Source organism: Mus pahari, chromosome 4 (genome assembly GCF_900095145.1).
Source record: "Mus pahari chromosome 4, PAHARI_EIJ_v1.1, whole genome shotgun sequence".
Classification (NCBI taxonomy): domain Eukaryota; kingdom Metazoa; phylum Chordata; class Mammalia; order Rodentia; family Muridae; genus Mus; species Mus pahari.
In genome coordinates this window covers 59,665,689-59,677,880 of record NC_034593.1, presented here as the reverse complement: position 1 = coordinate 59,677,880, position 12,192 = coordinate 59,665,689, and the positions used below count along the sequence as shown (strand labels likewise).

Sequence of the window (12,192 nt, the reverse complement as noted above, 5' to 3'; positions counted from 1 at the left end):
TGTACATGTTAAAATACTAATATGCAAAAATTCCTAATTTCCAAAACTGATTAAATTTTGTTGATTCACAAGCTACACAATGAAGCAGGAAGAAAAAGAATAAGAGAAAATGCAAATGTATTTCTTTATCAGCTGAAGGGACAATAGCCCAAATGTAGTATCATACAAAAGAATATTGATATTATACACTAGAATTGCAGAAAACTGTAATTCCATGACTTTGGCCTATTTGCAGGCGACACTGCAGTGGTCTTTAACATCAAATGCATGCTGGGATCAACTGTTCCAGGGAGCCTGGATATCTGGAGATGGAACTGCGGGCCTCACTTACTAGAGTGAGTCAGGAGAGTGCAGCCACACAGCAGTCACCAGTGAGGCCTCTAGGCGGCCTCTCCCCAACCCAAACTAACACTTTCTTTAAATTATCTAAAACTATACTTCATGATAGTGGCATAAAAATCCTCATTTATTAATATCCACATTAGTCTTTTCCAGGCTATCGACTTGTTTGGTCTTTACCAACCGTCCATCGCTAATCTAATGAGCTAGCCACAGATGTGGGCTCTGCTACTGGAATTGTTCCTATGGGATACTGTTCTATCCACACTCCCATGTGGGCCCATGCCACTGCCTATGAAATGTCACTAATGGATTAGATACCCAGGATACTTATTATAACTTAACTCCTCTCCCTACCACCTCTCTCTCTCTCTCTCCAAGGTCTCTCTGTGTAGCCCTGGCTGGCTTGGAACTCACCATGTAGACCAGGTTGGCTTTGAACTCAGAGATCTACCTACCTCTACCTTCAGAATTATTTAGCAAATTAAAAGCACACTCAATTTAGCCCACTTTTCTGATTATTCTTAACATCCAGAGACTGCATTAAATTCTTTGAGACTGTTTCCTTACTGAAAACATACTCATAGTACCTAAAGCACACCACCCCCCTGGCTTGATGCTCTGATATAGCCACGTTCATAATGACATGGAGCTACTGAATAATTGGAACCACAGTATCTATTTGAAAACTTAATGCCTGCACAGCCTTCAAAGAATCTACTATCTCTGTGTTTTCTCTTGTTACAACAACGCAGCTTTTACAGGGTTATACAAATTAGATTAGATAATGCATCTAACTTGAAAGCAGGCCACCACATTTTATCCTAAAACTACAAAGTCTACAGATCAAAAACTCTGCAAAAGGTGGTGCAGACCTGTGACACAGCACATCAGAGGTCTCGGGAGGTGGCCAGAGGAAGATCAAGAGCTCAAGGCTAGTTTCTGCCATAGGAGAGTCTGTCAAATATCCCACAGGAAATGAAAACAATTTATCCATTATCTAGTTTTATGCAGTAAGTATAACAGACTAGGGTATGTGTGTGGCATCGGCAGTTTGGGGGTGAAAAACCTCTTACAAGGATACAGGAGAGCCTAAGAAAAGCCAGCTTATTCTGAAAACAAAAGCTTAACATCCGTTCCTTCTTAATCTTAAGAAATACAATACAGACCAAACTCTAATGACTCAAACTGAACTACACTATAGCACAATGATGAAGCAGTAACTCTGCAAATTCTACTTTATCTGAATCTATGAATACAGAGAGCGTAAGTAAATGACTTGTTCTTGTCTGATACAAGACTGCAACAATTCTGTTCCCCAACAGAGATTATGCATTTGAAGAAGCCATCTTTAGTATTTCACAGCCCAATGAAGGCTCTGAAAGCGCTCTAGTAAGATCATTACCATTCTCTTTTAAACAGAAAGCCTCATTAAATGATACCCCATGACATGTCACAATGTACAACATTTACTTTCATAGCCTCAATGTATGCCACAGAGACAGTGGGCAACTTATGTGAAAAGCAAACCATTGAAAGTTGTTGACTCTTGAATAGAAATGGCAGAAGCTACATGGCTAGTCTGTACTGTTTTTCCAACTTTTCTGTATATTACATCACATGACTAAAAAAAAAAAAATTGGGGAGCTGGAGAGGCGTCTCAGTCAGTAAATCACTGGCCGGCAGGCAAGCATGAGGACCTGAGTTCAAGCCCCCAGGACCCATGTGAAAACGGCTGGGCCTGGCCCACGCCTGTAATCCCAGTCTGGGGAAACAGCGGCAGGGGGATCCCTGGATGCTCTCCTTGGCAACACAAGCTTCAGGCTTAGTGACAGACTTGACCTAATTAATTAAATTGGAGGACAACTACGAAAGACAACCTCTGGCATGTACATTCACACACTAAACCACAGATGTACATACATGTGCACGGTGGTGGGTGGTGGGTGCCCAGAATCCTACCTCTTGACGAGAGGACTGTGAGCTTTGAGGCCAACTTGGGCTATACACATAGCCCTTATGGCCAAAAATAAAAAATAAAAAAAAAAAATAAATTTATATATATTTTAAGCTGAAAATTATTCTCTTCTTCCCTTAAATAACATTAAATATGCTTCAATAATAATATAATTTTATTTAAGGTCTTTTACTAAACAATAAAAATAGTCAATACAGTTTAAATACACAGTCATCCTTTGCGTACATAATGAAGCTCCTGAACCTGGACCAGCAGGGGCTCCAAATTTGTTTCTGCCGTCAGAATTCATTCAGGCAGACCCCATCATCCCCAAGTCCCGTAGTGAAACAGTCAGTACGTTCAGAGTGAGGAGAGTCAGCTCTTGGCTTTCCCTTTCTTTACGGGAAGCTGACCTGTAGCTTCCAAATACTTATTGATGAGCTCTTCCTGTGTGGATGGCGAACACGGCTGGTATCTGCAGTACTCCATCGTGTACTCTCCTTTTCCCTACGAGAGAGAGAGAGAGAGAGATGTGCTTGCTCATGCAGGTCAGGATGTGATTCATGTGCACAGTAGCTTCTGAAGAGCACTGAAGTGAAGTTTAGCTCGCTTTAGAGCTGCTTACCTCTGTGCAAGACCTAAGCTCAGTGGAATAGCCAAACATATTATTTAGGGGAACCTAAAAACAAACATAAAAAAGTATTTTAGCACAATTTATTGAAAAATGAGGAAAATACAGGGATATATCAATTAAATGCCTTACAATTAGCTTTCTATTGACAATTTTATGTTTAAAAAACACAAAAGCCAGAGCAACTTCTGTTTCATCCCAGACAGGAAAGCCTATTTGAAGACTGTTTCGACAGGTATAATTATACCAAATCTTTCTATTCGGACTGCATACCACTGATGGGCCTCCCTTCTTATCCCTATACTATCTCCAGTTCACACAGTCACACGTGTTTTTTCTGGGAAAATGTTAATGAGTTTCCACTGCACGTGTGTGTGTGTGTGTGTGTGTGTGTGTGTGTGTGTGTGTGTGTGTGACATTGGGCCCAGAACCCAGAGGCTCATGAAGGCTGACAGCATGCTTGTCACTGGGCTGCACCCAAGCCCTCCTGTGTGAACTTACATGGAACACTGACAACGACATCTTTCTAGAGGCTATCTATCTATAAAGAGTGACTAATACTTTCTCCTCTATGAGATTGAAGTTAAGACAGGTACAGATCAGGGAATTAAATACTAGCCTTATAACACAATAAAGCAGCTATACAAATAAGGTTAAAATGGGGAAAAATAACTATATGCCTATGAAACAACAAATTCACCAAAATATATATAGCCAAGATATAAAGAATCCTATGTTTAGCTTTTGCACTTAAGAGTTGCTCTCACAGAAAATTACACAAATTGCCATAAAACAGAAGCTACAAACTCAACAGCAAATGTTTCAGTTTGAGCCACAATTTCCAAAACCGAACCTAACTGATTACCTTCTGTGGCTAATTAAAGCAAGACATAGCTGCAACCCCAGAGGCGTAACCTCATGAGGCTGAGTTCCCGGCTAGCCTGAGCTGCAGTGTGAAGGGACCCCGTGAGACTGTCATTATGTACTTACTTCTGCATACAGTGTGAAATAGTCCTCAATGCCGTCCTGCCCTGTAATCACTCCATGCCGCCGGTTAATCCCTGCGAACACGGTTCCCTGGAATTCATTTGGGGCTATAACTTCCACAGACATAATAGGCTCAATAATACATAGTGTGCCATTTGCCAAGGCTAGGTTTAGAAAGAAAAAGCAAAGATAAGCGTATTAGTTATTAAAGTGAAATTCTCTCCAGCTCTACATGAGACAGATGACACTTTCCCAAAGGTACAAAATGATAAGCTTAAAGTTCCCCTGGACTCATTTTTCTTTTTATAGTAATGGTAACATTTATCTATGTGAAAACTCCAAAGAGATAACATTTCATTCTGGTGTATTTCCATTAGCATGCTTTTGAAAAATTCCTTAAATCTCATTAAACTTCAGAGCACAGAAAACATCAATCATCAAGTCCAACACTATGTAAACTAGATGGCTGTGTGAACTCCTCTCGCTGGAATTGTCACGTGTGAGACCAACATAAGCCCATTCTTTCTTACTGTACTCGGCACGCGCCCCCACACACAGACACACGCTCAGCACAGGGCAAGAGGGGTGCTTAGAAGAATCATGTCACTTCTGAGAAGTCTTTCTTCTCTAGGCTGACCAGTTCCACTGCCTGACTGAGACTCGGGCTTTTAGTTTCCGTCTCTAACAAGTTGTTTGATTCTTGTGAAAACAGTCTGCCCAGATCTTAAGTTTCTTCATCAATAACTAACAAGAAAAAAAATCAGACTAGATGTTAACAACCACTTTAACATAAAACTCATTGTATGTTTTTAGGTCCCATCTAATACACAACTACTACACGTTTTAGTTACAAATACTGACTAATATTTACGGAAAAAGTAAAATAAAACTTCAAATATTTACACTTCAAATATTCACAAATATTTAGTAGTGGGGTTAGAGCAGACTATTTAGCCTCAGACTGGCTACACTGTCCCCAAATAAAAGGTTTTAAACAAAACATAGAAAAGACAACTCAGGAGCTATTTTGTTTTAAAATGACCATAGTTTTTTCCAGAGGCATCATATTGTTCATAAGATATTAATTAGCAGTCATTCCTGTATATTCATACAGGCACTTCTAAAGATACTATAGACTCGAGTGCAGTTACTGTTGGAGTAACAATGTAATGCCAACCCTTAGTACCAGGAGGGGATTGGCACCAGGACCTCAACTGGGTACCAAGCTCCAGAGATGTTCAAGTTTCTATGCCATTTATGCAATGTCTCAGTATTTGAATATAGCACTCTTAAAATTACTATAGATTCTAATAACTAATTCAAGGAAAGTCTATATAACAGAAATACTGGTGAGTCTCTACTTTAATCCACTAGTAAAAACAGCAGTATCAGAAGGCCATGTGCTAAGTGGCTGAATGAGGGGGAGTCAAGGGCAAAGACTAGACTAGGTTAACTTTAAGTTCCACGAAACTAGAACGTCAGTCTGCGTTATGGCAGAACCTCGGTTCTCTCGGCTCTAGGTCACACTGTGAAGAGAAGCCGATGCGCTGTGGTGGTTTGAATAGGTATGGCTCCCACAGCCTCCTGTGTCTGAATGCTTGGCTCAGGGAACGGCACCATGAGGAGGTGTGGCCTTGTGGAGTAAGTGTGATCTTGTTAGAGGAAGTGTGTCACTGTGAGGGCAGGCTTTGAGGTCTCTATGCTCAAGCGCTGCCCAGTGTGGAATCCAGTCTCCTTACTGCCTACGAATCAAGGTACAGAACTCTTGGATTCTCCAGTACCATGTCTGCCGGCACGCTGCCATGCTTCCTGCCACGAGATAATGGACTACACCTCAGACTCTGTAAATGTTTCCTTGGTAAGCGTTGCCACGGCATTATGTCTCCTCACAGTGCTGAAACCGTCAAGATACTTATGCCCTCATCGTGACACGGCACACACAGAGAGTCAATGGATGTATGAGCAACAGCTGAAGCACACATCCTGGGAAATAAGCGGCAAGGCACAACTCTAGGTCAAAGGCAATAGAACAGGAAGGACTGTATTCGCTGTGCCTAAAGGTGGGTAGGTAGGTGGGTAGAGTATGTACACACACACACACACACACACACTGTACATTTCTAAGTAATATTCCCAGGCAGTCTGGGGAAGTTCAAGTGATAGGCCTATTTGTGCACAGTAAGAAGAGAACGTCTAAAGCCTGGCATGGAATGCTAAGAGATCCCAGAGAAGAGACTGCTGGGCTAGTGAGGTAAACATATGGTTCTAGCTCTGTGTTTGGGAAAATAAGCAAGGTGTTCTCTCTGGAGGTGACAGCAACACTCACAGCCATAGAGCCAAACCAGACAAAGCACATTTAGCGTCCACTTCAGTGTTAACTTACGTCACTGACTCATCTCTGAGGCAAGTTTAAATTTTGGTTTAAACTGTAGTACATAAAAATCTAAACTATCTCCTGACTTTGATACTATGTCATATATTTTAGTATATTTTATTTTATATAATATTCGACACAATAATCTAAGTATAAGCCTCTCTAATACCAAGCTCAGTTAGCAGGCAGCATGCTTACCCAGAGCCTTCAGATGGCATTCATTCGTGTGTGTGTGTGTGTGTGTGTGTGTGTGTGTGTGCGCATACTTTACTGTTTGGCAAGAACGAACTTCCTGTACTTGATTTTATTTAATTACATCAATCAATTATTATTAATTTGTTTTGCTGGGCAGTGGTGGCGCACGTTTTTAATCCCAGCACTTGGGAGGCAGAGGCAGAAGGATTTCTGAGTTCGAGGCCAGCCTGGTCTACGGAGTGAGTTCCAGGACAGTCAGGACTACACAGAGAAACCCTGTCTCAAAAAAAAAAACCAATGAATGAATGAATGAATGAATGAATAATCTAGTGCAGAAAACAGCAGCCCCTTCGGCCACTGCCTAGCAGTAACCAGAGATGGAAACTGAGACCAAAGGACGTTCAAAAAGCTTACATTCCAACCAGAATCAATAGAATTCGGCTGTACAGAATGCTTATGAAATAATGATCAAGAAGTTAATTCTCTCCCTGTCTATTTTAACTCTTTGGTGGAAATATTTTTGAACTGTTAAGTGAATCAATTTTATTATGGAAGGACACTTTTATATATCACTAAGGAATTGAGAAATGCAAGGTATGGATAAGGAGGCAAGGAAAATGAATTTTCTGACTTCAGGGGAACTGTGAAGTTCTTTTGCTGGATAATGTTCCTGTCAAATTGCTTTGCTGTCATTTGTTTCCCCTGAATTAAAAGCAAAGAATCAGATACGCCTGCCCACAACATTTTCAAGTTTTGGTTCCCAGTTTTAATAACTGTACGATGTGTGAGCAAATGTACTGTTGACAGACTTAGCAGTTTAGCAGAAGTCTCTATTATGGATAAAGTTTACTGAAGTCTCTCAAAACACTTTTCCATTCTCATAATAATGCCTAACAGTTTAAAATGTGATATCTGAAGAGATTACTTACATTTAAATAAATCAGTTAAAATAACATGACTAATTCATCTTTAAAATACTTAAAGTTCTGAGCGCTTGTCTTCTCTATTGAAACTAGAACTTTACATTACATATGAACTTAAAACACATTAAAAATAAATACCCAGATAATTAAGAAGAGGGCAGGCTTTGATTTTTGCATGAACACAGCCATGTCCTCTCACACTCAAAAATGCTGTAAATATTCATCCTTACCTTCCATACTCCCTCCAAGTTCTGATGGAGGGGAAGACAAACACTACTGCTTTTGAGACCATGATGGCCTCCCAAGGAAGACAGACCCAGAGTTCACTAGCACACTACATACCTTGTTTAAGGGCACCTTCTCCCGCTCGGATGAAAGAGATTTCGTTTGAATCAACCATGTGATGCGCTCCATCTTGCAGAACAAACCGTAGCCCAGAAAGCTTGTGACCAGAAAGAGGGCCTTTTTCGCAGGCATCCAGAAACCCCTAACAAGGAATGAATGTCATGGCAATGAGACTTCACTTGCAGATACTGCCCCAAAGGCCAGAAGAGGCTATTGCTCAGAAGTGCCATGTTCTTGGGATACATGCTGTCTTTCACCTCTCAAAACACTTCTCAGTAAGTCTGGCATTCCCATGAGCACTGCTGTGGAGAAGTTCAGGATCTGAAAGTGTGAGCTGGCTGGAACATGAAGCTAAGCACACTCATCACTGTCGTCCCAGAACGTCAACTTCAGGACTGATTTAATGCTCACGCTCCCTTACAGTGACAGCAGGACCTTAATTTCAGAATGAGAAAATGGAGGAAAGGCAGGCTAAGGCCACTAACCTTACCAAATGTATGTGCAAACACTGGCGGTGTCCTGAGTCCCTGTTACAGGTCCAGTACTGCTATGCCTTTCTGGCAGATCTCATCATAAAAACCACATCATAAAAACATTGTTGTTCTTAACAAGGTAGAATTGTTGTTAGAATTAAAGGGAATTCCATTTTCCCAAATGCAATTCACCTTTTAAAAGACAGCTTCTTTGAGGTATAACTCATATACAAAAAAAATTGCATAGATTTAAAGAGTACAGCTAACAAGTTTGCAATTCATTTTCAGTCACTTAAATACGTACAGAACTCCCCCAATTCAGCCACCCAGCTACACACACAGTGGATTATATTTCTGACATTTCAAAATTATATATTATATATGCTGAAACTATGTAAATTCTTCTCTTGTGTGAATTTGAGTCGTCTGGTATTTACAAGTGTGTGAATGGCAAAGTATTATCCTAAAATAAGAGTATACCAAATAAAATACATTACCAAAAAATGCTATTGTCACTGAAAACAAAATTATAACCTGCTGTCCACAAAACAAGCAATTGCTTAGCGTGCACAGCAGCCTTAAGCGAGTAACACAGGAAGCAGAGTAAGTGCTGGCCCTTGTGTGTGCACCACTCCTTGCAATTCCTCCCACACAGCCTTCCCTGGCCTCAAAATATTTGCAGGGTACAGGCAACTAGTTTACTCCCAATTTACAAATTTAAAAAGGAAGCAGAGACAAAGCTCTGAATTTGAGGCCATTCAGAGATACATAGAGACTCCCTGTCTCAAAGAAGCAAACTAGCCCTGAACACTCACATACTAAGGAGTACGTTCAGCAGCAGCAGAAATGCTGCTGGGGCCGTCCCCAGGTGCTGGGACTCCTAACAACTGCGCATGCCTCCAACAGCACACACAGACTTCCATGACCCGCTAAAGACAGTATTCTATAGATGTAACGACTGACTGTCATCAGTGTGGTAGTGTCAGTTTAGGAAGAGCGACTATACGTGAGATTAACAGAGCGTGAACTGAGTTGGAGGGTCTAAGATGAATGCCAGACAGTCCTGTAATGATGGTCAATTAAAAGGAACCATGGTAGACACAAACGTGACAGAACATAAGTATAATTTAATACCAAGTAGCCTGCTTTCAAACAGAGCCTTGCTCAACATTACCTTTTCGACAGCGGGGATAAACTGCTTTGGAACATTGGACCCAAATGTCTCATCGGAAAACTCCAACTTCGTGTAGTCCTCTGGGGCCAAGGGCTCCAGCACCCCTATTACTTTTCCAAACTGGCCGGCACCACCCGACTGCTTTTTATGTGTAAAATCAAACCTGCAAATGGTTAGGAGAAAACAAAGAGCATCAGTAATTAGCAAAATGAAATAAACTCCACTGATTTACACAAAAATCCACATTTCATTGGGTGGTTTTATTTGTTTGTTTTTTGCTTTGTTTTGACTTTTTCCTTTGACTGTGATGGCCACACTATGATATTTTATTACAGAAGTTATTTAGAAGAAATTCTTTACTGTTCTTACTCAGGGGTGAAAGTGAGACATACCACCTAAGCAAGTTGCTTCTTTCTTCTGACAGAAGGCTCAGTCTAAGGTTTCTCATAACCGACATTCCAAAGAGCTCAGCCGGTGCTGGAACACTGCCCTCGCCTGTCGCACTGTGTAGCAATCAAGGGCTGTTTCTTGGAAATAAGAACTCTGATGGCCATAATTAATCATCTAGGCAGTTCCTACTTGATTTTAATATTTGGCATTCCCGATTTAGGCGATTTAAATTCTGAGCCAGATGTAATAATTAATGCCTGAAAATGATTAATGATGAAATGATATAATGAACATAAAAAGACTTTCAAAAAGAAATGACCACAAGTCATTATACAAGTATTGCACACCAGAGACCCAAGCTCGAAGGTGGCTATTTCTCAGGAAACACGAGAACACAAGCCAGCTGCTTCTTCCTTTAACCTGGAACTTTCCAAGGACAATCCCTTTTTATTTACACTATCTGCAGGAGAACTGACATTAGTGGGTGAGTCTGTACGTGACTTGGGAAAAGGCAATGTACGTAATGGTAGGTGATGCACGCCTGGCAGGGGCAGACTTCCTAAACAGCCCAAGTGTAAATGTGCCTAGCTGCCTTCGAGAAACCTCCCGCTGGCCCAGAGCTTCAGGATGGGCTGGGCAACCCCAGAGAATCAGAATGGAATTTTTCCGGAAGGGACAAACCAGCATCCATCAGAAGCAAGAGAGGAAAGCAGAGGCTGAGAGAAGCACCCTGATCCTGTCAGATCTGGTCAGATCAGGTCAGAAGCGCACAGGAGGGGTCCAAGTGCCGCACACAGGCTCCACCAGGTACCCAGCGTTCCCCAAGGCACTGGGCAGTCAGTCTCAGTCTAACAACGTAGCATCCCTATAAAACAGCCTTGGCTGAAGAGATGGCTCAGCAGGGAAACCAGCTTGCTGCCACGGCTGATGACGAGTTCAATCCCCGGGACATGGTAGAAACAGAACAAGGTCCCTCGAGTTGTCCTTTCCCTCCACACTCCTGCCTCAGCACACACACACCCCTGCACCACATTGTCGGTAATGCCAAACATTAAAATCAAGTAGGAACTGCCTAAATGATTAATTATGGCCATCCAAGAAACAGTCCTTGATTACTACACAGTGTGACCTACAAAATAAAGTATGACAAATTTTAATGATAAAACAGTCTATATCTGTACGATATAGATTAACTAACCATATGGTTAAAACTAATCGCAGCTTCTTAGACTTCACTACAAATTCCACAACATAACAACTCAGTTACAGGGCACTTGAAGCAGTGCCCACAAGGCTGGGCTGGGCAGGGCGGGGCACTCCAGCACTGCTAGTTCCTCAGGCAGCAGTGCCCTAAGGACTAGCTCACAGCCAATGCTATTTATGAATGAGAGGAAAGCAGGTGAGAGAACATGTCAGTGCCAGGCTGTGTCGAACACTTGGCGTAGACTAAACCCAGAAAGCAATTCTGTTTCTGGTCTTTTTTTTATAGGTGTGACACCTGAGAGAAGGAGAGAGGCTACGTAACAGACAAATGCGACTGCTACCAACCTCCAAAGCCAGGGTTTGCATCAACGGCATACCCTTAGCCACACATTTTCCTAGAATGCTAACAGGGAGATATAAACTGACCAGAGTCCCAACTGGCACGGTCACTGTTGTGTCACTGGTGGGCACTGCACAAGAACAGACTGAAAGAAGAGACTGGCTGGCAGGAAGGCAGACAGGCAGGCATGCCGAAGGGCAAAGACTAGCCTGGGGTCACACTGCTGGCAATCCGTGAATATCAGGAAAAAATATCAGGTCATATCAAATCTAGGGTTAGTAAGAATTGTGTTTTTTTTAGGGTCTCACTGTTTTGCCCTGGGTTGTCTGAAACTCTCAAGAGATCCCCCTGCCTCTGTCTTCTAAGTGCTTGGATTAAAAGCATGAGCCACCATGCCTGGCCATTTTGATTTTATATTCATACTAAGTTATAAGCCACAGTATTTTTTTTATCTTGTTTAATGCTCATAGTGTAATATAATATAATATGTAGTATAAAGTATCTAATCCTGGGGACTCATAATAACTTATTCCCTTGAAGACAATCTACACATTACTCAAGTCTGAGGATAATGGACTGAATATCTCCAACTGGTGAGATTGTAGTAGGTAACTAAGACCCAAGAAGGACTGAACAGACAACTCAGAGGTTGAAAACACTTTCTGCTCTTGCAGACTGGGATTTGGTTCCCTACAACAACATGGTGACTCACAACCATCCCTAACTCCAGTTCCAAGGAATTAGACACCCTTTACTGACACCTGCTTGGGCAAGAGGCGCGCGTGTGGACACACACACACACACACACCATGCAGGCAAAAAGAAAGACATTTTAAAAGAAGGCACAAAGCTAGGGGTGAT

General features: G+C 41.7%; 1 protein-coding gene across 2 annotated transcripts in view; it reads right to left on the bottom strand.

The window, feature by feature from the left end:
- Positions 1–2,453: 2,453 nt before the first annotated feature.
- Gfm1 (G elongation factor mitochondrial 1) overlaps positions 2,454–12,192 on the bottom strand; it is a 46,600-nt gene continuing 36,861 nt past the window's right edge. Inside the window, exons 14-18 of one of the 2 annotated variants that reach the window (XM_021195693.1) lie at positions 9,399–9,561; positions 7,749–7,893; positions 3,918–4,078; positions 2,922–2,975; positions 2,454–2,803 (exon numbers count right to left, since the gene is read on the bottom strand). In XM_021195693.1, the coding sequence (XP_021051352.1) occupies positions 2,672–2,803; positions 2,922–2,975; positions 3,918–4,078; positions 7,749–7,893; positions 9,399–9,561 (655 nt within the window). In that variant the 3' untranslated portion in view covers positions 2,454–2,671. The remainder of the gene's footprint in view (positions 2,804–2,921; positions 2,976–3,917; positions 4,079–7,748; positions 7,894–9,398; positions 9,562–12,192) is intronic. The other variant, XM_029537739.1, reaches the window with a different exon arrangement.